The sequence below is a fragment of the Lepidochelys kempii genome, chromosome 4, assembly GCF_965140265.1.
Source record: "Lepidochelys kempii isolate rLepKem1 chromosome 4, rLepKem1.hap2, whole genome shotgun sequence".
NCBI classification, from domain to species: Eukaryota; Metazoa; Chordata; order Testudines; family Cheloniidae; genus Lepidochelys; species Lepidochelys kempii.
This window is the reverse complement of record NC_133259.1, coordinates 138,556,163-138,582,805: the sequence shown is the minus strand read 5'-3', so window position 1 is coordinate 138,582,805 and position 26,643 is coordinate 138,556,163. Positions and strand designations below refer to the sequence as shown.

At 50.2% G+C, this 26,643-nt stretch overlaps 1 protein-coding gene across 4 annotated transcripts in view; it reads left to right on the top strand.

Moving 5' to 3' along the window:
* DYSF (dysferlin) overlaps positions 1-26,643 on the top strand; it is a 304,075-nt gene that overhangs the window by 166,161 nt on the left and 111,271 nt on the right. For all 4 annotated transcript variants that reach the window (XM_073343024.1, XM_073343025.1, XM_073343023.1 and 1 more), the window contains exons 30-31: positions 13,557-13,650; positions 15,846-15,923. In XM_073343024.1, the coding sequence (XP_073199125.1) occupies positions 13,557-13,650; positions 15,846-15,923 (172 nt within the window). The remainder of the gene's footprint in view (positions 1-13,556; positions 13,651-15,845; positions 15,924-26,643) is intronic.

Sequence of the window (26,643 nt, the reverse complement as noted above, 5' to 3'; positions counted from 1 at the left end):
CCCGTCTTTGATGTTCTGGGCAGGGGCGGCTCTACCAATTTTGCTGCCCCAAGCAGTTGCCGCCGAATTGCCGCCGCTGCATCAGCAGTGGAGCTGCAGCCGAATCGCCGCTGTGGGACAGGGACGGCCGCCCCATTCTGAATGCCGCCCCAAGCACCCGCTTGCAAAGCGGGTGCCTGGAGCCGGCCCTGGTTCTGGGTGCTTGCTAAACTTCTGGGCAGGGGAAGCCCTTGCCTCGTAGAGCCTCGCAATCCACAGATAGACAGGGAGCCGAGAGGAGGCGAAGGAGAGCAACAGTGGGTAGCATGACTCTAGGTCAGCTCAGTTCACTGTAAGCAGCATGGCAAAAGAGGGTCCTCTGTGTGTGTGTGTGTGTGTGTGTGTGCACTGCCATTGTAACTGTGCCGTGGAGTGAGTGCGTGTGTGTGTGTGTGTGCACTGCCATTGTAACTGTGCCATGGGGAGTGTGTGTGTGTGTGCGTGTGTGTGCGCACTGCCATTGTAACTGTGCCGTGGAGTGTGTGTGTGTGTGTGTGTGTGCGCACTGCCATTGTAACTGTGCCGTGGAGTGTGTGTGTGTGTGTGTGTGTGCGCACTGCCATTGTAACTGTGCCGTGGAGTGTGTGTGTGTGTGCGTGTGTGTGCGCACTGCCATTGTAACTGTGCCATGGGGAGTGTGTGTGTGTGTGCGCACTGCCATTGTAACTGTGCCGTGGAGTGAGTGTGTGTGTGTGTGCGCACTGCCATTGTAACTGTGCCGTGGAGTGTGTGTGTGTGTGTGTGTGTGCGCACTGCCATTGTAACTGTGCCGTGGAGTGTGTGTGTGTGTGCGTGTGTGTGCGCACTGCCATTGTAACTGTGCCATGGGGAGTGTGTGTGTGTGTGCGCACTGCCATTGTAACTGTGCCGTGGGGAGTGTGTGTGTGTGTGTGTGCGCGCGCACTGCCATTGTAACTGTGCCGTGGAGTGAGTGTGTGTGTGTGTGCGCACTGCCATTGTAACTGTGCCGTGGGGAGTGTGTGTGTGTGTGTGTGCGCACACTGCCGTTGTAACTGTGCCGTGGAGTGTGTGTGTGTGTGCGTGTGTGTGCGCACTGCCATTGTAACTGTGCCATGGGGAGTGTGTGTGTGTGTGCGCACTGCCGTTGTAACTGTGCCGTGGAGTGTGTGTGTGTGTGTGTGTGCGCGCACTGCCATTGTAACTGTGCCGTGGGGAGTGTGTGTGTGTGTGCGTGTGCGCACACTGCCATTGTAACTGTGCCGTGGGGTGTGCGTGTGCGCGCACTGCCATTGTAATTGTGCCGTGGGGAGTGTGTGTGCGTGTGTGTGTGTGTGTGTGTGCGCGCACTGCCATTGTAACTGTGCCGTGGGGAGTGTGTGTGAGTGTGTGTGCGCGCGCACTGCCATTGTAACTGTGCCGTGGAGTGTGTGTGTGTGCGTGTGTGTGTGTGTGCGCACTGCCATTGTAACTGTGCCATGGAGTGTGTGTGTGTGCGTGTGTGTGTGTGTGCGCACTGCCATTGTAACTGTGCCATGGAGTGTGTGTGTGTGCGTGTGTGTGTGTGTGCGCACTGCCATTGTAACTGTGCCGTGGGGAGTGTGTGTGTGTGTGTGTGCGCACTGCCGTTGTAACTGTGCCGTGGAGTGTGTGTGTGTGTGCGTGTGTGTGCGCACTGCCATTGTAACTGTGCCATGGGGAGTGTGTGTGTGTGTGCGCACTGCCATTGTAACTGTGCCGTGGAGTGTGTGTGTGTGTGTGTGTGCGCGCACTGCCATTGTAACTGTGCCGTGGAGTGTGTGTGTGTGTGTGTGTGCGCGCACTGCCATTGTAACTGTGCCGTGGAGTGTGTGTGTGTGTGTGTGTGTGTGTGCGCACTGCCATTGTAACTGTGCCATGGGGAGTGTGTGTGTGTGTGTGTGTGTGTGTGCACACTGCCATTGTAACTGTGCCGTGGAGTGTGTGTGTGTGCACGCACTGCCATTGTAACTGTGCCATGGGGAGTGTGTGTGTGTGTGTGTGTGCACACTGCCATTGTAACTGTGTCGTGGAGTGTGTGTGTGTGTGTGTGTGCGCACTGCCATTGTAACTGTGCCGTGGGGTGTGCGTGTGCGCGCACTGCCATTGTAACTGTGCCGTGGGGAGTGTGTGTGAGTGTGTGTGCGTGTGCGCGCACTGCCATTGTAACTGTGCCGTGGAGTGTGTGTGTGTGTGTGTGTGTGCGTGTGTGCGCGCACTGCCATTGTAACTGTGCCGTGGGGTGTGTGTGTGTGTGTGTGTGCGCACTGCCATTGTAACTGTGCCGTGGAGTGTGTGTGTGTGTGTGTGCGCACTGCCATTGTAACTGTGCCGTGGAGTGTGTGTGCGTGTGTGTGTGTGTGTGTGTGCGCACTGCCATTGTAACTGTGCCGTGGGGAGTGTGTGTGAGAGTGTGTGTGTGTGTGCGCACTGCCATTGTAACTGTGCCGTGGGGAGTGTGTGTGTGTGTGTGTGCGCGTGCGCACTGCCATTGTAACTGTGCCGTGGGGAGTGTGTGTGCGCGTGCCCCAGTATAACTGTGCTGCAGTGTCTCTGTGTGTGTGTGTGCTGCCACGGTGCTGTGCGTTGGGGTATATGCGTGTGTGTGTCTGTGCTGCCGTTGTAATTGTGTGTTGGATGTGTTTGTGCATGCGCGCCAATGTAACTGAGTCTTCAGTGCTACGTGTGGTGCGGTTGGAGTGTGTCCGTCCGCTGCCATTGTGACTGGGCGTGTGTATATGTGTGCACTGCCATTGTAACGGTGTGGGGGGTGTGTGCGAAGCCATGGTAATTGTGCGTTTGGGGTGCGTGTGGGCGCAGCTGTTGTGACTGCATTTTGGGGGGGTGCCAATGCCAGTGTGCAGTTGGAGCGTGAGTATGCTCACCATTGTCACTGAGTTTGCGGGCAGGGGGTTCACATGGTGTTGTAACTGCACCTTGCTGCTCCCCAATCAACCTTCTCCTGTTTCCCCTTTCCCCAGCGGGAGGCAGGGCTTAGACATCTAGCTGCGTTTCTTTCGGTCTCATTTCAACCCCCAGCAGCCCTCCCTGCCTGAGTGCTGAAGTTTTATGAGGGCTTTACCAGCCGCACGAAGGTCCTGGTTTCAGATTCATTAGCCTGTAAATAAAATGGGTCTGCCTAAATGCCGGCTACTGTGCTGGGGGTGCGGGAATCAACAGAGAGGGCTGCTCTGGGGTGACGGTACTGTGTCGTAGACGCAACCCCCCTGCCCCACCACCGCTGCTCAGCTTGGGTCAAGCAGGCCCAGCTGGAGGCACGTAAGGTCTGAGTCTCAAAGCCGATGCGCGCCCTCAGCTCCCCCTGACTGCGGCTGGGATGGTGGGTGGTGGGAAAGTCTTCAAATCAGGCCTCAAAGTTGGGCTTCCGGAGACCAAGGTGCCCAAAGTTAGAACAGGGACCCATGCCCCGTGATTCCTGCATCAAGCCCCTACCTTCTGGCTGAGCTACAGGACATCTCTTAGAAAGACATCCAGTCTTGACTTGGGCTCCAAGTGATGGACAAACATCACGTCTCTATGTAAGCCATTCCAGGGTTGCCTCCTAGACTCCGTCATGATCTAGAGGCAATCTCATTCCTCCAGAGTTCCTGTTTGCAGCGGGGAAGCACCAGCTCCTTGTGCGGCTGGGTTGTGTGTATTTGGCTGGGACCCCCTTGAGGGCGAGAAGAGTGGGCACGGTCACACTGTCGGATCTGAACTATTCTGCGAATGCTGTGAAGAGCCCAGCAGGTGAATTATACCCCAGCTATGGGTCTGGCTCAGAGACAGGCCTAATAGCTCAAAGCAAACTCTCAAAGTCTTTGGGCTCAGCTCTCTGAATTCCCATCTGCAGTAGGTCATTCTGGTTTGCCTTTATGCCCTCATAGTTTGGGGTTAGTGGCCACATTTTCTGTGGTTACTTGGGTTTTTTTGCAGATTGCTTTATAAATGATCTTGCCATACTTTATGGTTTTGCAGATTCATGCCTTTTCCAGCACTCCTCACTAACTGGGTCTCATTCCTGCATGACTTATGTGTTTTCCAGGATGCTCTGTGCCACAATAATACCTTATATTTATAAAGTGTCTTCCATCCGGAAAGCTCAGAGCCCCTGGGTGCTTTAGGGTTCATTCCCCTGCCTCTCAAATGCAGCTATCTCTGGGGAGGAATACGGATGATGTCATGCCAGGAGGCATCAGTGTCATCACCATGAAGTGGGGTTGTAGTAATTGCCTCCTACAGCAAAAAGTCAAATGTAGACAGCCCTACTCCAGGAGGATCAACTTCTGGACCAAAATCAACCAGACAGAATTCCTGCTGTAGCTTTTCTGTGCCAAACTGAGGAAACAAGTCTGCATATGTTTGAAGGGGAAAGACCGCGAGTAGAAAGAGGGATTTAGCATAATACAGCAGAGAATAAATAAGAGTAATGGGGTAAATTTAAAGGAAGAAAGGGAAAGCTTAGGTGGAATATTAGGAAGACTCTGAAGGCGGTGAGATGTTGTAGGCTTTGGAACAGTCTCCCCAAGAGAAATTTTGGAAGCTTCATTTTTTTAAACCACCCTGGACAGAACATTAGTAAATGCACCGTGGAAAGCATCCACAATGCGCAGGGCTGGATGACCTTGTAGATCTTTTCCCGCTCTGATTTCTGTGGTTTCTTCACCTGGTCAGAGGGGTCCCTGTTGTAAAACGAAAGGCAAAAATACAACAGGAGGAGGAAGCCAGAACGGGGAACTGAACTTGGCTCCTCTACAGGGCACTGCCAAGTGTTAGGATGGTCCAAAGCCCATTGGAGCCAAGAGGCTATAGCTGCTGGGCCAGCAGTGGAGATGCATCTGCTAACTTTGGGTTTACCCTGGCTGCCTGCCAGTGTTGGAGCTGGGAAGGCACTTGACTATAGTGCCTCTCGAAGGCCCTTCTGCCTGTTCCATCAAATTCCCGCTACCTGCTGGGTTCTTTGCGCCATGCTTCTGTGCCCTGCTGTGGTTGTGGTGTAGCTTCCCCGAGACGGTCAAATTATGGAGCGTCATGTTGTTGCAGGGAAACTGAAGCCCAGTGAGCACTGAAGTGCAAAGGGGAACGAAACAAGCCAGCACCCGGCACAGATTTACTGAACTATTTACAAGGGTTGTTTTCCAACAGGAAGATCATACCAAACATGACCAGAAGGAATTTGTCTTTGATACAAGAATGTGTGTATGCTACTTTGGGGTTTCTGGGCCACAGTCTTCACTGCTCTAGCTGATTTGTGCGTCACTTTGGCCCGTTACCACCATGTCTGCCTTGGTGAACTGTATAATCATCTGCATCATCATTGAAACCACATTAAACACCAGGGCTGGGACCGCAAAGGGGACTAAGAGAGATTGGTTCCCAATTGGTGTTGGAATTCAATCGGAGCTGGCAGCTGTCTTCCTTAGGCTCCTGTGGGAAATTCTAACACAATGGTGGGTGCTGAATTCCTCAGCCTCATGGCACCACACTGGCCATACTCAGCATGTTGGAGGATCAGGAGCAACCCGGTCCTTGGTCCTGGAGATGTTCACCTCCAGGTCACTGGTTTTAATCCCTGCCTGCTTTGTGGTGACCCAAAGCCACAAGTAGCTACCAGGTGACCTCACTCCATTTCCTAGCAGCTTCTGCCTCCAAAACCCCTCAGCTGCAGCTGGTAATAACTGGCTGACTTAGCCAAAAGCACATGCTTTGAATGGGCCTCCGAGACGCACGAGCTGTCTTCCCATGGCAGGGCATATGGTAGAGCCATGCTGGCCGGGACAGTGAGGAAAACGCACCAGCGAGAGGTCTCCAGGGCTGAGAATCCTGCTTTCAGAAAGGCCATTAATTGTACTGTGTGCAAAAGAGCTCAGGGAACAACTCTGAACAAGCTGCCTTCCCTACATGTTTGCCAGCGAATGCATGTTTCAAGGCTGCTTTGACAAACCAGCCATGCCGTTTCCTGCTGTTTCATGGCAGTTCCATCTCTGGGAGAAAAGAAAAAAAGAATTCCCCTTCGATCCAGACACTAATGGTGTGAACAGGCAATGGTGCGGTTAGTGGACCAGGTTCTTAGCACGGAGCCAGGCAGGATGTGTCAAGGGAGCAACCCCTGTGTGTGATGGTAGAGGGTCAATCAGCCGGGCTGGTTAGCTCCTTCCTACTTCTCCAGTCTGCTTCTAGAGATCTGTGTCCATAGGTTACCCGGCCAACTGGAAATTATGCTGAGTTCTCAGTTCATATAGAGCCTGGGAGTTAATGGGATCTGTGCATTTGAGCTCACTGGGAACAGGACTGGCCCTGTACATGGCTCTCAGCTGTGGGCAGTGATCCTAATCCTGATATTCCGATCAGACAAGTTCGCCACTGAAGTCAGGAGGCAGTGAGCAAAGGCGGGAAGGGGGGCCCAGCTGGTTTCATCCTTGGGAGTTTCTAGCTTATTCTTTCAGTGGGTGGGGCAGGTTTGGGGAGTGTGTGTGGTCCCCATAGCCTGCCAAACCCATGAGTTCCAGGCAGATCTCAGGGTGGAAGAGGGGGCATCAGCAGGAGGAAAGTGGCATCTGCATAACAGAAATTGCCAGTGATTGATAGAAACCAAACCAGTCTCAGGATTTTAATGCTACTGTGCTTCTCCCCACACAGCCCCCTGGGCCTGCACTGTCTGCTTGGGGTGCGGCTCGCTTGTTGGTGAAACCACATTAGTACATGAGACAGACGGATGATGGGCACAGGAGGCATGCGCAGTAAGACAGAGCCCACACCGCTCTGCTCTCTCCAGGTCACTGTGCAGCTTCTGTTTTGCCTCCTGCTCCAGCCTTGGTGCCCGGTTAATTTACTCTGCAGAACGACCCCTCGGTGAAAGGCAAGAAGCTGCCACGCAGGGCACTGAATAGCGCCCAGGGCCTTTGCCCCAGGTAGCCTAATCCAGACCCACACTGGGTGACTGCCTGCAGGAAGTGCCTCTGCTTGTAGACGGCAGCTGCTCTGCCTTCGGGATGAAAGCAGCTCCATGGGTGACCTGGCAGCGGTGCCCTGGCCACTACTGGCTGCCGGGCCATGGCTCGAGAGCCTGAGGCCTGTGAAAGGCCAGGCAGCCGTTGCTGAGCCCGGGAGTAGCCACGGCAACTCCATCTCCCTCCGCCTCATGCTGAGGAGGGAAACATGCCTCATTACGCTAGAAGGTAGGGAGAGCCAGATTGTATCCTCACTAATGTGCTTTCCTTGGATCCTCTCTCTCTCTGTGTAACACACACACACACGTTTCTATGCACAGCCTCCGATTTCACACCTACACACCCATCCAAACCACTTCCGATGGCCATTAACGAGAGGTGCAGGCCGCTCTGCCTCTGCGCCCGCTCAGACTCGTGCTGGGGCTAGCGGCCCCGGCCACACACAGGGTGCTGTTGGCCAGAGCCGGGCCGCATGCACCCGCTGTAGGGACTATTTCATCACGTGGTGCTGGCTTCTGGCTGCCCTGGCACTCGCCTGCCGCCAGTTGGCTGACAGACGGAGGGCTCCCGTTGGGCCTGTCACACGGCTGCCTCCGATGCTGCCTCCCACTCTCGCAAAGCACTGATCCATCTTCCCGCCGATGGACTCGCCTGTGGCGGTTCAGTGATGAGACAGAACACAGCTTTATGCAAGCAAACAGGCTGGTCAGCGGAGATGGGCTGTTCCGCCCCCCCGCCTTCCACCTTCTCCTTTTATTATATTTCTCCCCCTAAGCATTACACACTGCTACACAAAGGAATGTATGACGTTGATTCATATGCTTAGTTACCATCCTCTATCTACTACAATCCTGGTTCTCAGGCCTTGAGCCCAGGCTAAAAAAGCCTCCCACAGTTGCTGTCCAAACAATCAAGTTCTCATGGTTCATATCTAGCCCTTGTCCTTGGATAGAGCAATGTGTGCATTGCTTCTAGGAAACAGTCAGGGTGTGCCCCGCCTGCTTCCAGGTGGAATAGCTAAACATTAACCCTTCACTCGCCCCTCTGCTTTCCACTCCACAAGGGGCTCTTTTCTGGGGGGCCTGGCCTGCTTTCCCAGCAGTTCTCAGGAGCCCTCCCTACAGCCACCCGTGTCTTGGGACGAGGTCCCCTCAACCACCTCAGGAACAGGACGTTCTGCCAAGGCCTTAGACAAATACATTCGCACAGCGCAGGCAGAGCCAGCTGTTTCCTTAAGAGGCAAAACTTTCCCTCCTTTGGGCCACTCTGCTCGCTGGGACAATCCCTTATGAGACCTCCTGGCCCATATATTACTCATTAATCCAGTACCTCCAGCTGTGACACGGGGAGGTGCCTGCTTCAATCTCTGGTGGGGTGGGAAAGAGGGCAGCTGCCCCATAAGCTTCTTCTGCTAAGAGAACACTTGCCCAGAGTGGCCAAGGCCCTCAATTGGCCATCTTGGCCGACTCACCAGTGTGTTATACGAGTAATGATACATGCCGTTCACTTGGGCTTGTTGTTGTCTGCGGGGATGATGGACAGTCGGGGGACTGGGGACCATTTGCCTCTTTACCTGTTTTTCTGTGCATCGTCCACGCCTAAGCCTTAAAGGAAATTCAGAGAGGATGACACGCTTTCAGCAGCACTTTACTGGGCAACTGATAGCTGCTGATACAGGATCATTTCCCGCTAACTGCCCTGAACCAGCTCCCATTGCGAGCTCCAGCAAGGGTCCGGGAATTCAGAGATGGAAAAGGCCAATGGGCTAATTCCAGTCCTTCTCTCCCTAGCCAATGCAGGATTGTTCCCTACAGGGCATTCTCCTGAACCACTCTCCAATCGAGTTATAAAGGTCTGAAGCAATGGGGCTTCAGGGTTGACAGGAGTGTGACCTGCAATAAAGCTGGAGGGTCAGGCCCTTGAATTTAGTGATGGAAAAGGCCTGGTGGGTCCTACCCAATGCTGTTCCCTGCCTCAGGCCAGTATAGCATTGTTCCATACAGAACTACAGTATATTCTTCAGTGTTTCTGTTATGATGTTGTCATATCATATGATAACACACTTTCCATTCCACTAGTATCTCTTGGAGGGTGTTAAACAGCAGCTACTAATGTTAGACATTTTAAAATCCGCAGATCTGTTTAATTTGTTCCCAAGAGTTTTAGAAGAGCTGGCGTAGGTACTCACTGGACTGTTAATGCTGATTTTCAATAAGTCTTGGAGCACGAGGGAAGTTCCAGAAGACTGGAAGAAAGTTAATGTTGTGCCAATATTTAAAGAGGGTAAACAGAGTGACCCGGGTAGTTATAGGCCTGTCAGTCTGACCTCAATCTCAGACCAGATAATGGAGTGGCTGATAATGGGCATGATTAATAATGAATTAAAGGAGGGTAATATAATTAATGCCAATCAACATGGGTTTATATAAAATAGATCCTGTCAAACGACCTTGATACCTTTTTTTGATTAGATTACAAGTTTGGTGTGTCATGGTTCAGAGCAGCAGCACCTGTATTCCCCCTCTGTCGTCCAGCCAGGGGATCCATTTTCAGGCTTCTGGTTCCTCAGCCATCACCTTTCCTGGGTGGAGACACGTGTCTTTCTCCCTCCTAACCAGGGTTTTTTCAGGCTGCACAGTTCCCTGCCTACACTACGAATTTCCCAGCAACACAGACTGCCTCAGCTGCTCGGGTTTGCCGTCCTTCCTCAGAGGGTAATAATAACCTAGTTACCCACAGTTAAGTTACCACACCGCTCTTTCTAAGCAAGCACATTCATTCTCAAGGGTGTCTTGCCATTGGATCAGGCCCATGGATGTGTCCCTTCTCTGAGCCACACCAAACCCTCCTCCCTGTGTTGGGATACAGGGGTCCTCTTTTGCCATTTGCACAGAGCTTGCCCTTCCTGCGTGGGCTCCCCAGTCCCCCCTGCCCTGGTGCAGACCTTGCCTGCTACGTCCCTGGAACAGAGTAGGGCCGGGGGCAGATTCTGTTCCCCGGCGTGACCGCGCAACAGCGCTGTGTGGATTGGGAACTTTTGCAGCGTCTAGCTTTCGAACAGCAGGACACGTGCCAGGCCATCCTGCATGTTTGGTGAAAAGGTCATAAAAATAGCTGTGGAACTATTCAGCTCCCAGCAAATTCCTTAGACAGAGGCTGGGGCTTTGCGTTTTTCTCCACGCTAAGGAAACCTAGCTGGGAGGCTGGGGAGGAGGGGTTGAGAGAGATGGGGGTGGGGGGTAAAAGGGAAAGAAAAGGAGGTAAGCTTTTAAAAACTCTGCATGACTTAATTATTGTAAATAAGTTGCACCGCAAACCCCAGCGCTTGATCTGCAGACAATGCCCTGGTAATGACTATTCCTGCCCTGGAGCTTTTGGGAAAGAAGAAAGGGCTCTGCAGACCACCTAAGTTCTTTGACGCATTTTTGGGCCCGGGCGCCCCATGGCTCTGGAAAATCCATCTCAGCCCTATTTTCAAATATCTCCCTCCCGTCTTTCCCAAACATTTGATAATTGGAAATATTTAAGGATCTGATTGATGCTAGCCAGGAAGTTATCTTTATGCACCTTTTCCTGCAACTAAATATTTCAAGTCACATATGGCAATTAGGAGGTGATAAAGGGCTGGTGCGCGCATGCAAAAACAAGAAGAGGAAAAAGCATTGGCCCAGGTTAGGCAAGGATCCTTTCAAGCAGCGAGTGGAGTATTTCACTGCATTTGACACCATCTGTATCACCATTAACAAAATTCATACTCCATTAATTTTACTCACAAGGGGACTTAGTGCAACACTTTAACTACCCGTGCTGTGAGATCGTTCAAACAGAACAATGCGACTGAAGGGCCGCTTACGTGCATTGCTTTTTTTCTGGGTTGTACAATAACATTGTGATGCACCGGGCTCTGATGGATGGGGTCAGAACTGCTCATCTGTGTGTCAGAGGCCTTATACTGCCATCTGCGATTTTCTGTTTGCTCAAGGGTTGGGGCCGGTGCTCCAGAAATAAGAGAATCTGGGTTCTATCCCTGCTTTAGCTGTCAAGTTCGACGTGATCGCAGTGTGCAGGATAGTGACATGCAGGAAGTCAGAGAGGCAGCATGGTCCAGGGGCTAAGGTGTTGGATTGCATCTCAATAGACCTGGGATCTGTTCCTGGCTCTGACGCTGGCTTGCTCTGGGACCCTGAGCAAGTCATTTTCCTTCCTACCTCTGGTCTATTTAGGTTGTAAGCTGTTGGGGCAATGACACTTTCTTACTATGCGCCTATGTAGTGTCTAGCAGAGTGAGGTCCTGACCTGAGGTGAGGCCCCTAAGCAGTGCTACCCTAAATTATAGCAACGAAGCCGTAGGTATGTCACCAGCTGGTTACAAATGTTAACTTTGGGTCAGCTGGTTTGGGTGAGATTTGAACCAACAACAAGGTTGTTTGGAGGTTTGACTCAATTCTGTTCATTATATTTTCTCATTTTCATACATCTTCATGTTTCATTGTCTCCGATGAGGCGGGAAGCAGAAATCCTTGGAGAAATGCTATTCTCTTGGTTCACCAACCCCAATCTAAGCCACAAAGCACCAGAAACCTGATGAGAAAACTTATTTGGGTGAGAGAGATTCCAGCCTGATTTCTAGAGTAAAGAAGTTTCTGGGTAGAGTCAAATAAGCAGACAGACTTTGGTCAGCACCACCCATCTGGAGCCCGCCCCCCAAACCTACTCCTGCACCCCAACCCCCAGCCCCAGGTTGTAACCCCCTCCCGTACCCTAACTCCCTCCCAGAGCCTGCACCTCAACCCCCTGCCCCAGCCCTGAACCCCCTCCCAGAGCCTGCACCTTCTCCCACACCCCAACCCCCTGCCCCAGCCCTGAGACCCCTCCCACATCCAAACTCCCTCCTGGAGCCTGCACCTCCTCCCACACCCCAACTCCCTGCCCCAGCCCGGACCCCCCCTCCTGCACTCTGAACTCCTCATTTCTGGCCCCACCGCAGAGCCTGCACCCCCAGCCAGAGCCTTTACCCCTTCCTGCACACCAACCCCTGCCGCAGCCCAGTGAAAGTGAGTGAGGGTGGGGGACAGCAAGCGATGGAGGGGAGGGGGGATGGAGTGAGTCGGGGCGGGATAGGGTAAGGGTGTTTGGTTTTGTGCAATTAGAAAATTGGCAACCCTACTTCTTAGATGTCTATATTTATACTTAGCTATATTAAAACAAATATTGTTTCCTTGCACCCAGCTTACCAAGTGATCAGATCACTCTGTATCACTAACATGCCCTTCCCACTATTTACCACTTCCCCAATTTTTGTGTCCTCTGCAAACTCTATCAGTGATGATTTCATGTTCTCTTCCAGATCATTGCTAAACATGTTAAATGGTGTAGGGACAAGAACGAATCCCTGGGGGACGCCATTAGAAACACACCTCCTTGATGATGATTCCCCGTTTACAATTCATTTTGAGTCTAAATCTATTGTGTCAATGCTGTTACCGTTATCAACCAAACTTTGTAATTTCATCAGAAAAACATAGCAAGTTAGTTTGACAGGATCTGTTTTCCATACAGCCGTGTTGATTAGCATGAATTATATTACCTTCCTTTAGTTCTTCATTAATCAAGTCCTATGTCAATTGCTCTATTAGATGGTCTGGTGCATAGAGCAGTAGCCTAGCAGTTGGGAGACCTGGGTTTAAGTCCTTGTTTCTCCTCAGTCTTTCTCGGTGCAAGTTGCTTAGCTTCTCTGTGTGACAGTAAAATGAGATTAAGAGCACTGCCTTACCTCATGGAGAGGTTAAATACCTTAAAAATAATGAAGCACTAAGATACTGCCTTAAGGAGGGGCGGTACCTGAGATAGATGGGATCTAGGCTAGACTGCTCATTTCTCAGCACATGGCCCATTTAGACTGTAAGGTCTTCTGGGCAGCGGCTGTCCTTGTTTTATGTCACGGACCGTCACGTCCAACTGGAGCCATCCCTTGGGTGTGGCGAATTGGGGAGACTGCCCTGTGCTCTGGGGGGCCTCGCACTTCTATAAAGTTGTGAGGAGGTAGGCGGGGAGGCAGGCAGGTGAGGAGGCGAATGGGGAGGTGAGCGGCTAGCGGCAGGTGGGCGAGGGGGGGACGAGGAGGAGCCCCCCACCAAAACCTCCCCCTCTCCCAGCACCTTCTGCCCGCCAGCGGGCCCCACTGATCAGCACCTCTGCTTCCCTCTCAGCGCCTACCGCCTGCCGTGGATCAGATGTTTCGTGGTGTCAGGAGGTGCTGGGGAGCGGAGAGGAGCGAGGGCCAAGCATGCTCAGGGGAGGGGGTGGAACTGCGGGGGGAGGTAAGAGGCAGGGTGGGGCAAGAGCGGGAAGGGGTGGGGCAGAGTCCATGTGGGAAAAAGCAGGGTAGGGGTGGGGCCTTGGGGGAAGTGGTGGAGTGGGGGTGGGGCCTGGGCTGAGCCAGTGGGGAGCCCCCCCCACCCCCCGGCAGATTAGAAACTCAGTGCCTATGTTCCAGGCCCTGCACCCCCCTTGGGATGGCCCTGCGTCCAAAAGAGGGTTATTCAAAAGCTGGGCTCTGCGGGACTCATGTTACGTCTATTTCTCCTTCAGGGGGGCGTGACAGACGACAAGAGCGATGATGGAAAATCGGTTTCGACCTTGAGCTTCGGTGTAAACAGACCCACCATCTCCTGCATATTTGACTGTAAGTCATCTAGGATGTAGGGGTGAAATTCCCAAGGCCCAGGCACCACCTGAGATCCAGTGAAGCCCAGAAGGTGCCTGGGGTTTGTGCTTGTCTCTCTGCACAGGGGTGAATTTCACCCTAGGTGTAAATACCCCAGTTTACCTCACGTCCATTCCCCAGTACCTGAAGGTTCAGCTCATTTCCATCCTGAGCAGAGCAACGCAGCAGTCTCGACTGGGCCTTGACATAGGTGTGCTCAACATGCTGGTGTATCACGTTTGTCTAAACGAGACCCTCTTTCCATGGTGTACAATATTGAGGTGCGGATGGCAATTTTTGTTTTTGTGGTTTTTTTTGCCACTGACGAAAGCCTTGTAATATCTGCTCCCTGGGGGCTCACCCGCTGTCGGGATGAGTCGAGGCACCAGAGAAAGCAGACCAAAAGGAAGAGGCTGGGATTGAATGTAGATTTGTTTATATAAGGGCTAATAAGACCAGGATCCGCATTTTAAAAAGGTGCCTAGGGCCAGGTCTACACTACACTGGCACAGCTATGTCAGTCAGGGGTGTTAAAAACCCCACTCACACTCTGGTGACATAGATTCCAGGAAATCTCAACCCCAATTATGTCAACAGAAGAGTGCTTCTGTCAGCGCAGATAATGTCCCTCAGTGTGGTGGGGGTATTCTGCTGGCAGAAAAACTCTTTCTGTCAGCATACACTGTGTGTGCACTAGGGGGCTCTGCTGGTGTAGCTGTTAGCATTTGTAGTATAGATGAGGCTAGATATTCATCATGACAGCAAGACTTCCAAGGGAGGTTGTTGAATCCCCATCATCGAAGGTTTTAAAGAACAGATTAGACAAACAGCTGTCAGGCATGGTTTAGGTTTACTTGGTCCTGCCTCAGCACAGGAGGCTGGGCTAGATGACTCCTTGAGGTTCCTTCCAGCCCGACATTTCTATGCTTCTGTGATCCTAAAGCTTGCTGTGAAGATGCTGAAAGTGGATCTAGGTGGGAAACTGGGAAAAATTTTGAGATTTCAAAAAAGTTTCCTGTCAGCTGAACGTGAGCTCCTAGTGCAACGCTGTGACCAAAGGGCCAACGCAATCCTTGGGTGTGTAAACAGGGAATCTTGTGTAGAAGTAGAGTGATTATATTACCTCTGTATTTGGCAACTGCTGCTGGCATCCTGTGTCCAGCTCTGGTGCCCACAACTAAAGGGTGTCGATGAACTGGAAAGAGTTCAGAGAAGAGTCACGCAAATGATTAAAGGATTAGAAACATGCCTTATGGTGATAGACTCAAAGAGCTCAAACTATTTAGCTTAATAAAGAGAAGGTTACGGGGTGACTTGATCACACTCTATAAGTTCCTGCATGGGTAGCAAATATTTAACAGTGGGCTCTTCAAGTCTAGCAGACAAAGGTCTAACATGGTCCAATGGCTGGAAGTTGAAGCTAGACAAATTTCAGACTGGAAATAAGATGTAAATTTATAACATTGAGGGAAATAAACAAGTTGGAACAGCTTACCAAGAGGCCTTTGAGTCTATGAATCTATGAACATCTGCCGAGTTGTTCAGTGAAGTGCTGCTATGGTGCCCCCTACTGGAAGTTCACGACAGATCCTCTGCCACACAGGGGTCCTGTGCCTGGAAGGACGTTTTTGTTCGGTGAAAAAGCTGAGAACAGCAAAGGGAATGCGGATCGGGGTGCAACCTATGCCATTACATCCACAGCTAGGTGGATGCACCGACTCTCAAGATATGTGCGATGTGTAGCTAACTGTGAGGCCTTAGGGTAGAGGATCCCTCTATGGAGCACCTCCTTCTGCTCCCTGCAGGTACCCCGCCCAGCTCCTAAGGCAAGTTTTGCCCCAGTAAGTGTATGGTCCACTGGGACAGTGCAGGGAGCTGGTGCATTTCCCATGCGATTGTAGTAGGACCAAAAAAATGGTTTTCACAACTCAAAGGCTAGACTAGACCATTCACCAGGTGATATACAATAGGCAGGCCAGATTCTGCTCTGGTGTAAATCTGGAGTAACTCCATTGCTGTGGATGGTGCTACTCTTGATTGGCTTCCTTAGGCCCAAGACATGACACCCTGGATCCAAGGAAACATTCAAGCCCCGTGTGTAGTTATCACAGATTTTCCAGCACTTCAGCGGTGCAGAACTGAATGCTTTTTTCTCCCCCTGTTTCTCAATAAAGATGGAAGCAGATACCACCTGCGTTGCTACATATACCAAGCTCGGGATCTGATCGCCATGGACAAGGACAGTTTTTCAGGTAAGCACAGATGCTCGTATGGGCACACAATTTAATTCCAAGTTAGCACGGTAGCTTAGACCAGGGATCCATAAGGCAGCCTTCAGTGCTCTATGGGTAATTGTTGGTACAGATTGAAATAAAAGGGGGTTTGTGCTGCTGTGCAACAGAAGATAGATGCAGGAGGTTTTCCCAAGGAAACAGGAGTGAGTAGCCTGATTCCCATCAGAGAAGGAGTCAGACTTTCAAGAATCTTCTGTGAGAAAGCAGCCAGAAACCACAGTCGACCCGGGTCACTCCTGAATCATGTCGCTTTTGCTTTGCTAATGGTCCCTGCTCACAGATGCAGGCTTATGTTGAAAGCCTGTGGCACAGCTGGAGAGCAGAGAGCTCGGTGGTTTTAAAAAGAAATGAAGACAGGGATGTTTAAAGCAGTGTGCTACCTTGATTCTGCCAGTCCCTGTGCGTGCGCCCGCACCAGTGTGGATAAGAGTCTACACGTGAAGGCAGATAAGACTGAGAGCTGGTGATAGTCCCCTCTGCACTGACCAGTAATAAGTGTCAGGCTCCCCTGATGCGCATGGAGGAAATGAAAGGATACAGGGCAGATAACGAGCATTTCTGCACCGACATTGCTTTACACTTGATCCTTCCCGGTCTAAATGATGCTCTGATTTGGGTGCTCCTCTCTTAGGCTTCCCACATCCTGTGATCTACTATGGCTCTGTAATGTGAGGCACAAAGAGCCATGCAAGCAGCAAGGAGAGAACTCCCTAATCAGGAAGTTCCTATGTTTAAGCTCCCCGCTGCAACACATCCTGATCGTCTCCGGTAACTGTACAAGACCAGGAACTCTATAACCACTTCACACCTCCCGTGCTTAATAATAAACGATTGAAACTTAAATTATACACCAAAGTATATGCACACAAGAGTCCAAAGTAAACATTAGATTCCTTTAAACTATTTACACTACCATGTCCCCTTGTCAATGGCATTTACTTGGTCCGGAGCAGTATTCTAAAGATCAAGTCTTTGGGGGCTCTGATCAGTCTTCCAGAGCATTTACTCACTTGTATTGAGATTGTGCATAAAGTTCCCAGTGGACAGGGCTCACTTCCGGACAGTGTAGGTCCCAGATCCCTTCTTTGTTGTGTTGGGAAATATTGAAGAATCCGAAGTTCTTTTGGAGTCTCCACTAGGTAGGAACTGGGAGCGTCTGCCAAGTTCTAAACAGCTCCAAATGTCTGAGAGCTTTTCAGCCAAACTTTGTGGCCTGCTCTCAGTTCAAGCAGCGCTTTTGTTCTGTGTGGAACACTGAAGTTTTGTGATTGACACATTTTTATTTCCGCCCCCAGTTTTCAAAATTCCTTCAGATCGGGCCACTTAGGGCTAAGTTGTAGTGATGCCACAGGTGAAGATGCCCTTACTCATCTTCCCATTAGAAGTTCTGCTGGAGATAGTTCAGACGCAAGAGGTGTTGGCTGATATACCAGGAGTGCTTTATACAGCTCCACTGATTTTTGCAAACATCCTTTTAAAGTCTGTCCTGCTCTCTCCACCTCCCCATTGCTCTGGGGGTAATATGCACTACTAGTGTGAAGTTCAGAATCCAAGTTCTCTGCAAATTCTAGGAATGTTTCAGAGATAAACTGAGGCCTGTTATCAGATATAAGGACTTCAGAAACTCCATGTCTTGCAAACATTGACTTGAGTTTCTGGATGACCTGTGCCAATGAGGTCTGTGTAAGTATAGCCAAGTCAATATATCTGGAGAAATAATCAACTACAATTACATATGTTTGTCCTTTACAGAAAAACAAATCTCTGGCTAGTTGCTGCCAAGTGTAAGGGGGCTGTTGCCCCCTTACTCACATTCAGTGGGGGTGTTTTAGTTTCTAGCTCCCAGTACTAAAAAGGGGGAAGGGTCGATGGGGAATCAGGACCCTGAGGCTGACAGCTCCCAGGAACAATGGGGAGAGGCCAATGCTCCAGGTCAGCCTGAATGACAGGGCGGGCACGCTAATTAGGGAGTCAGGAGGCCAGGGAGGTCCCATCCTTGGTGTGAGCTGGAATTGCCTGGGTCAGACCGAGTGGGGCCGAGCTAAGGAGAAAGCAGGGGCCCAAGCTGAGGAGGGGAGCAGAGCTGGGCCAGATCCAGAGAGAGCAGCCCCTGTCCTGGGAGCAGAGCTGCAGCCCCAAAGCCAGAGGCACAGCCCAGAGAGAGCAGACTTGCCATGGGGAGAAAGCTGCAGCAATCAGAGCCAGAGGGGCCAGAAAAGCAGCCCAGGAAGCAGGTCTGTGCTGGGAGCAGAGTCACAGAAGCAGCCTGCAGAGCAGACCTGTCCTGGGAGCAGAGCTGCAGCAACCGGAGCCAGAGGGGCCAGAGAAGCAGCCCAGGGGGCTGGGGGCAGAGCAGCAGCAGTGCAGAGACAGAGTGGTGGAGCTGGGGCTGGAGCAGTCCGGAGCTGGGTGCGGTGAGCAGCTGGGGGGAGCGAGGGGACCCTGGGCAGCAGGCCCAGCCCAGGGAGACGCCTCAGCCAAGAGGCTGGGCCAGGCTTGGACTGTAACCCCGACAGGGCGGGGGCGACACCGGGAAGAAGGGTCCTACCACCTAGAGCCTGAGAGCGTGAGGCCACCACCAGAGCGAGTGTCCAACCCACAGCATCCCTACAGCACAGCCAGGGCCGGAGAAGGGGCCTGGGACTTACAAGGAGCAGACTGTGAACTGCCCTGACGTTCCAGAGACACTGTTTGTGATGTTCCCTGCCACAGAGCGGGGTGATGTGTTTCCTTTCACCTTTCCCATTTTCCCTTATTCTTTTTAAAATTAGTTGTTGATTAAATAACTTGCATTTGCTTTAAATTGTATATAATGGTCAGTGGGTCAGAGAAGTGCCCAGTGCAGAGAGAGTACCCCGGAGTGGGGACACCCTGGCCCCTGTCCTAGGTGACCACAGCAGGGTTGGGGGTCGAGCCCCCCAGGAATCCTGGGCCCAGCCTTGTTGGGGTTACAAGGACTCTGCCAGACAGGAGAGTGAAAGGGGAGTCCTCCAGGACAGGGAGGCCACTGGGTAAAGGAAGTGGGAGCGAGGACTCAGATCCTTTTGCTAACCCACTTCACTGGGGTAGTGCAGAAGCCAGGAAAGTTCCCCACAATAGTGGGACTATTCCCCCGCTTACACAAGGTCTGTCAGGTAGTTCTGTGGAGAGTAGCGGTCCTGGTGATTGTTTCCCGCTCTTGTTACATATCTTGCCCTTGCAGCCCTCTACTAAGGTCTTAATTTGCCTACTCAGACTGGGCCACCATATCGATTCTTGGGGTCTTGCCCTGGATTTGTTTATACCTTGTTGTCCCTCTCAGATTTGGAGAGCATCACTTTCTGAAATACTGTGGGGATAAGAATGCACCATCCCTGCAGAAGCAGGCCATTGGTCATGTGAAGGTCATTTTGATTCTGCCAATATGGTAGCAGGTCTGTTGGCAGTTGACTTCTTCAACCCCACCCTCTTTGGCAGAGGTGAGTCAGTTTCTGGCAGGTCTCGTCCTTTAGTTGTTCACTTCTAATTTGCTGAAGTCTGCTGGCAGATGCTGGAATTGCTGCCAGAAAAAGGTCAGTTTAGACTTTGATATCTTTCTCTAAAGCCTTTTCCTCTTCCATTGGTGGCTGCACATCTGGGGCTCTAGGTAGAAAGTCTGCCTCTCTGAATGCTTTCCCTGATCTGTGTTCAGCGTTGAGAGAAAATTGAATCCGCCATAGACAAAATCTTTGAATCCTAGGTGGAAGGTCATCCAGTTGTTTTGAACTCAATAATGCAACTAAGCATTTGTGGTCTCTTTCTGTATTAAAATTCAAGCCAAACAGGTAGGCACTGAGCCGTTCACGGCCCAAGTGACTGCTAGAGTTCCTTTTCCACCGCTGCTCGGTTTCTGTGACACTTCTTGGTATTAATGCACCAGGTCTCTGATCTCCTTCTGGCTGGGTGCGCACTTCTCCTGAACCATACGAAGATGCATCCATAAATTCATAGATTCATAGATATTTAGGTCAGAAGGGACCATTATGATCATCTAGTCTGACCTCCGGCACAATGCAGGCCACAGAATTTCACCCACCAACTCCTGCAAAAAACCTCTCACCTGTCTGTGCTATTGAAGTCCTCAAATCGTGGTTTAAAGACTTCAAGGAGCAGAGAATCCTCCAGCAAGTGACCCGTGCCCCATACTACAGAGGAAGGCGAAAAACCTCCAGGGCCTCTTCCAATCTGCCCTGGAGGAAAATTCCTTCCCAACCCCAAATATGGCGATCAGCTAAACCCTGAGCATATGGGCAAGATTCATCAGCCAGATACTACAGAAAATCCTTTCCTGGGTAACTCAGATCCCACCCCATCTAATATCCCATCACAGGCCATTGGGCCTGTTTACCATGAATATTTAATTACCAAAACCATGTTATCCCATCATACATATCCTCCACAAACTTATCGAGTTTAATCTTAAAGCCAGTTAGATCTCTTGCCCCCACTGCTTCCCTTGGAAGGCTGTTCCAAAACTTCACTCCTCTTATGGTTAGAAACCTTCGTCTAATTTCTAGTCTAAACTTCCTGGTGGCCAGTTTATATCCATTTGTTCTTGTGTCCACATTGGTACTGAGCTTAAATAATTCCTCTCCCTCTCCGGTATTTATCCTCTGCTGCTATAGTTGGATACTTGACCAAATATTGTGCCAAAACAGGTGGAGTTGTCAATAGTTCTTTTATTTTATGAAATGCATTTTGTTTTGTGCTCCCCCAGATCTACATATTGTGACCTTTCAGGAGATCCCTTAAGGATTTTGTTAAATGAGTTATACTTGGTAAGAATTTCCCCACAATGATTTGTGATGCCCAGGAATCTCTTTCCAGCAGAAATATCTTTGTATTTGGGTTAGGTGAGTAATGCCTTCCCTGAATTTGGCTTAAGGGGTGTTGTCAGTCCTTGTACTATATATATTATTTGTTGAAGAACTTTCCATCCTTTCTCCAGTTTCTCAAGGAATTGGCCTCAACCATCCAATGTAATGTTACTCGCCCCACATAGAATCTTATTTAGTCTTTGCAGATCTTCTTCATCCCGGGATCGGTTATAATTTTTTTTGGAATTTCAGTGACTGCTGCCCAAGTATCAATTTTGAATTTAAGGCTTCAACCATTTAGAGTCAAGCTTGTGCACCAAGGTGTTGCCTGCTCTATTGAGGATATAGTCTCAGAATCAGGGATTCGTCATCTGATAATAGCATTTCCCTCTTAAACTGTTCCCACTACTCTTGATAACCTGTATATTGTCCCATTTTGTGGCCTCTCCCACATTCCATCTGTTTAGCAGGCCATTGTTGCCAGCTATGGCTTAGTGTCTTGCCACACCTTCCACAGCTTTTCCAAGCTACCCTCCTACTAAGGGTCTTTGCTCTCCCACTCTCTACTTGTGCACTGTTCTTAGGTTGTAAATTCGGTCTGACTGCTCCTTTCACATTTGGGTCTTTTCTCTTTCCTGTGTCAATATTATTTGATACAGTCCCGTCCCGTCCCCGCCAGGCTGCTAGCTTGTGAGTCACACTGCTGTTCCTTATGGTTTCTTGCAGTCTCACTTTTGCTATAGCTTTTGCTACTCTGAGATCTGGGTCTAACTGAAGCTGTGCAGATAAACTGATATCTCTTATACCAACAACTATCCTGTCTCTTAGTAGTTCTTATTGTCACATTCCATATTTGCAATGTTCAGCAAGACTATGAACTGCAGGAGTAAAAATCTCAGCTGTTTCCCCTTCTTCCTGGCACCTCCTATAAATTTGGCCCTTTCATATGTAATATTCTCTCTGCCTAAGAAATGGGCATCAAAAGCCTTTCACTTTGGAGTATTCTTTCTTTTTCTCACCAGTGAGAGGTAAGGTACATAGGACAGCAGCATCACCCTTGGCAAATATCAGAGCATTTACCTGGTGTCCTTGTGCTTTCTCTGTTAAACCAGAAGCCACCTGGGATCACTCAGATCTACGGATCCAGCAAGGATCAAAACATCCCGCAAAATCAAACGTCTCTAGCGGCACCATTTGCGCCATGGGCTCCATTGCTGCGCTGAGACAGGGCTCTGCCTCCTTCCTGCTGCAGCTTTCACAGGCCTCCTCCCTGGCTTTCCACTTTCCCCACTCGCTCACCACCCTGGGGGCCTCTTTCCTTTCCTTTACTCCTTATTTAGAGAGAGGGATTCACTCACTTTTGACTCCATGTCATGTGAAGATATAAACACAGAGAGCCATGCTTTCAGCAGCGGCTAGAGGACATCCTGACCAAGAAACTGCTATGTTATTAAGCTCTCCACTGCAGCTAGGAACTCTATCACCACACCACAGGTTCTGCCTACCTTGAAGAGTATGATCTAATGGTTAGAGCGGAGGGTATGAGGGTCACAATTCCTGTGTTCCAGGCCTAGTTGTAGGCGGGGGGAGTGTTGTCTAATGGTTAGAAGTAGGAACTGGGGGTCAGGATGCCTGGGTTCTCTCCCCAGCTTTATTATGTGTCTGCAGTGTGACCTTGGGCAAGTCACTTCCCGCCTTTGTTGCTGAGCTCACCCATCTGTAAAATGGGAATAATGAACTGACCTACCCCTGGGGTCTGGTGAGGCACAATTAGATGATGGAACTCACTGCTACTGGATGTCATGTAGCAAGACTCTACGAGAGACTGGACATTTATATGGATAACAAGACCATCCAGAGTATAACAGTTGATGCCAGTTTTTTTGAAATCCTGCTGCTTCAGGATCCTGCTGATCTCTATCTATTAGGGATCAATATGAGGCCTTCATGGGGGACAGGTGATCCTACATCTGCTACAGTGAGTTTAGTCACACATTTCTCTGCAGCATCTGCTGCTGGCCACTGTCAGAGATGGGATACTGGAACAGATGGACCTCAGGGCTGATCCAGTCTGGTGATTCCCATGTGATGCTTGCCACGTATTTTGGGACTCTTAGCTGGGATGTCCTATATGCAGTAATAATCAGCTGTTGAAGAAGAGCAGAGCAGCAGACTGGGTAAGTTACAAGGGAAGTCTTCAGGGTCCTTCTCTGGCTGAGTCCATGTGGCTGAGAGCCACAGCTGTGACAAAGCAGCAGGGCATTTGACTGAAGGAGCCCATTGCCTGCGCCTTCCTTAAACTGATCAATAACAGTTCACACTGTGGGCATTTAGGTGGCTGTTATTCAGTTTCAGAGTGAACACAGCACTGAGATTAATGGAGAGACCGCGCATGGATCCCTTCATTGTGCTGCTGCGGACACCCACTTTCTCCCATTTTCAATTTCTTTCTGCAGAGGAAGGAGAGAGCGTGGCATGTGCAGTAATGGCATGGACATTCCTCCATTCCTCAAGGCTTAGAGCTAGCTTCAGAATCTGAGTGTGGAATGCCCACTGGGGGGCTCCTTTGTCTGGGAGGGCTGACAGGGATGCAGTCATCGGAGGTTAGGTAATGGAGGTTGGAGCCTTTCTGCCTCTCATGTGGATCTGGCCAACGTCTGTGGCAAGCCTAAGTCTCTCCCACTGGATGGTCTGAGAGGAGTTTCGTGGGTCTCTGAGTTCTTTTGAACAGACCACAAACTCCCATCTCAGATGATCCCAGCAGAAGCAGAGACCATGGCTCTTTGGACTTTTTCCCAGAGGTCTGAGTCCAGTGCTGCCACAAAGGTACTGCATAACCTCAGGTAAGTCACTTACCCTCTCTATGGCTCAGCACACCCCATCTGTAAGACAGGAGAAATGATACTGACCCCCCACAGGGTATAATTAGATGGTGGAACTCACTGCCACAAGCTGTCACTGAGGCCAAGAACAGTGAGAGGGGAGGAGAGGTAAAACCAGGGACTGGTGACAGAGGAAGAGTTAGGAGAACAGTTGAGCTGGGCGCATGCAACCCCTGGTTATCACCACACCAAAAGCAACATCGGAGTGGTGAGAGAACAGGATTCCCATATGTAAGCGTCTCTCGGCGTCATCCTGCTGAGGAGGCTGTCAAGACGCCTACAGCTGACTTTGGAGTAGCTTCTGAGTGAACCAGCCAGCTGTCTGGTAGCAGGAAGCCTCTCCAGGGTGTCCCAGGGAACAAATGCTGTTCTCAGAGATGCTGGCCAGTGCAAATCCAGAGAAATTCAATTAGCTTCAGTCGAGTTACCACCAAGGTAACAGAGATCACAACACGGCCCTTTGTATCAGCCTCTCAGCAGCGAGTTGCACTCAGCAATTTGCCAAATTCTCATTTTATTTACCCCTGTGGGACAGAGTGCTGAGAGCCCGTAGCTGACCCAGCACGCTGACCACGTCAGCAATAATTAAGTCCACCAGGAAAGACTTGATGGAGGTGGAGAGTACTTAATTGCCTAAGCAGACTTGGCATTGATGAGCTAATTATCCCACCAGCTGGGGAGGCTAGTTAAAAGCACAGGAAGGATATGCAACGGGAGGGGGTGCTAGCAGAGGCTGTTGGAGGCTAGGTCTCTGGCTGCAAAGAACACTCCCACTTCCTGGAGGAAGGGCTGAGGGTCAAAGGACACGGTAGGTAGACATGTTGCACAGGGATTGTGATGGGAATTTGGTGGTGGTAACATCAATAAAACAAAACACCCAGAGGTGTTGACAAGCAAGAAGCCTCCAAGACTCTAAGGGACCCCAGAGTGGGAGAGAGCCTGCCCTGTGACACCTGCATTAATTGGACTGGCTGGATTTACAGTGGTGTAAACAGGAGCAGATGACCCTGTGCATCTGTAGAGCAGGGCTCTGATTCCCCTCGCCCATAACCCACTGTGGGTCGGAAATGACTCCAGTGCCATTATGGCTGCATGAGACGAATGAGGAGGGGAGAAGGAGGTGCAGGATGCTAACAGAGCACATCTAATCCTGTCAGAGACCCCAGAGCACATGCAGGCAGCCTGCCCCTCAAGGGGGGTGTTCATTCAAAAGGGGTTTAACAGAGCGTTCTTGGTGGAAACAAGCCCCTAGCAGCTGCTGACACCAACCCGAGACCTGCCGATGATCTCTCCAGAGAGGTGCCATGCCCTTTTTGTTAATGTATCATGTGAGAGCTGCACTAGGTCTAGGGTTGCCAGTTCAGGTTGGACATATTCCTGGAGATTTCATCACGTGACATCATCTTTAATTAAAGATTAATCTTTAATTCCTGAAGACTCCAGGCCAGTCCTGGAGAGTTGGCAACCTGTAGGCCCCATCTTTCATAACGGGCAGAGATATTGGTATCTCGGCTTTCTCCTCCTCTGTCCATCTTCCTTTTTCTTTTTCTTTCTTTCTTTTTGTTTGTTTAATAGCGTTGAGGGAGATCTGAAAGGGAATTCCTTCTGGAAGTCTGGCCTGGGAACTTTAATGTTAACAAAACACCAGCGACTGTACAAATTAAGATCAGATTGGAATGGGATGAAGAAAGAACATCACTTTTTCCATTCCCCACTTAACCCCTGAATCCCTCCTCTGCTCCCTTCCCTCCGACCATCCTCCTCTTCCTTCCAACAAAGAAACAGGGAGTTTAAGCTCCTGGGCTTGTTGTGAACCAAAGAACCTCTCTGAAGGGGGAGGCCCGGCTCACGTCGTGTTTATTGTGAATGAAAGAATTGAGTGAAAAGCCAGTTGGAAAAGAAAATACCTGACACTGGCACATCTATAAAATCTTTAGTATTTATTTTTACTACCAAACACTAAATCAGAGCAGTCTGTCCACCCTGGAAACTTTGGATAGGAGGTGCGGGAATTGAAAGGCTAGGGGTGTTTTTCTTAAAGGAGCTGGGACTCAAACCAGATTTTCATGGGATTAAGAGCATCTGTATCCTGTCTTTTTAATTGTACTAAAATGTGCCTATCATGAAGGATTTCATCCCAACTAGAAGCGAGGTGAGTGGTGTTTTATATCCTGAGAAATATGGAGCATTTTATGTGATAATAAACACTTGTCTGTATTCTCAGTGGGGCTGGTAGCACTGTCTATCATTAAGGTTGCCCAACACTTCCCATTAGAAGGCCCTGTTTTCAGTTTCTTATAAATTTGCCAAATCATAACAGTTTTGGCTGAAATTTTCCATGCCTCAGGCTGAATTTTTTTTTTTAAACTTTCTGCAAAAATGTTTTTTTTTCCAGAAAGAGGCTGGGGAAAGAGACATGTTACAGGGTTTTTTTTCATGATCATTTCATTGAGATGCTCCCATGTTTTGGGGCAAGGACTTGAGATTTGCCAGGGGATCGTCCTGGTGTCAGGGCTATGCTGTCGGCCATCTCTGTGATCATACACCCAAATATGGCTGAGCTATAAGTCTTCATTCGCACATGCTCAGTGGAGACTTGTTAGAGTTTGGCAGCTGAATTCTCTGAAGATTCCATCTGACTGAGCCTGTGCAACAGTAGAGTAGAAATAGAACTCAGGAGTCATGACACCCAGTCCCCAGTGCTCACCATTAGACAAGAGACACTCACTGCCTTTGTATTAAAACACAGAACCGGGTTCCCTAGCAGCTTTAGAAGCCAGAAGGCTGTGGTAGCCCTGCACTGAGCCACCAACATATTCCTTCTATTCCTTTTGCAGCTTTTTGACTCTGGTAGGGGGAAGGGTGGGGATCTTTGGTGTTATTTCACCCTTTATTTTGAAACAGGAGGGAAGAGGTGGGAAAGAGTGAACAATCAAATAGTGTCAGAGTCCACCCAAATCT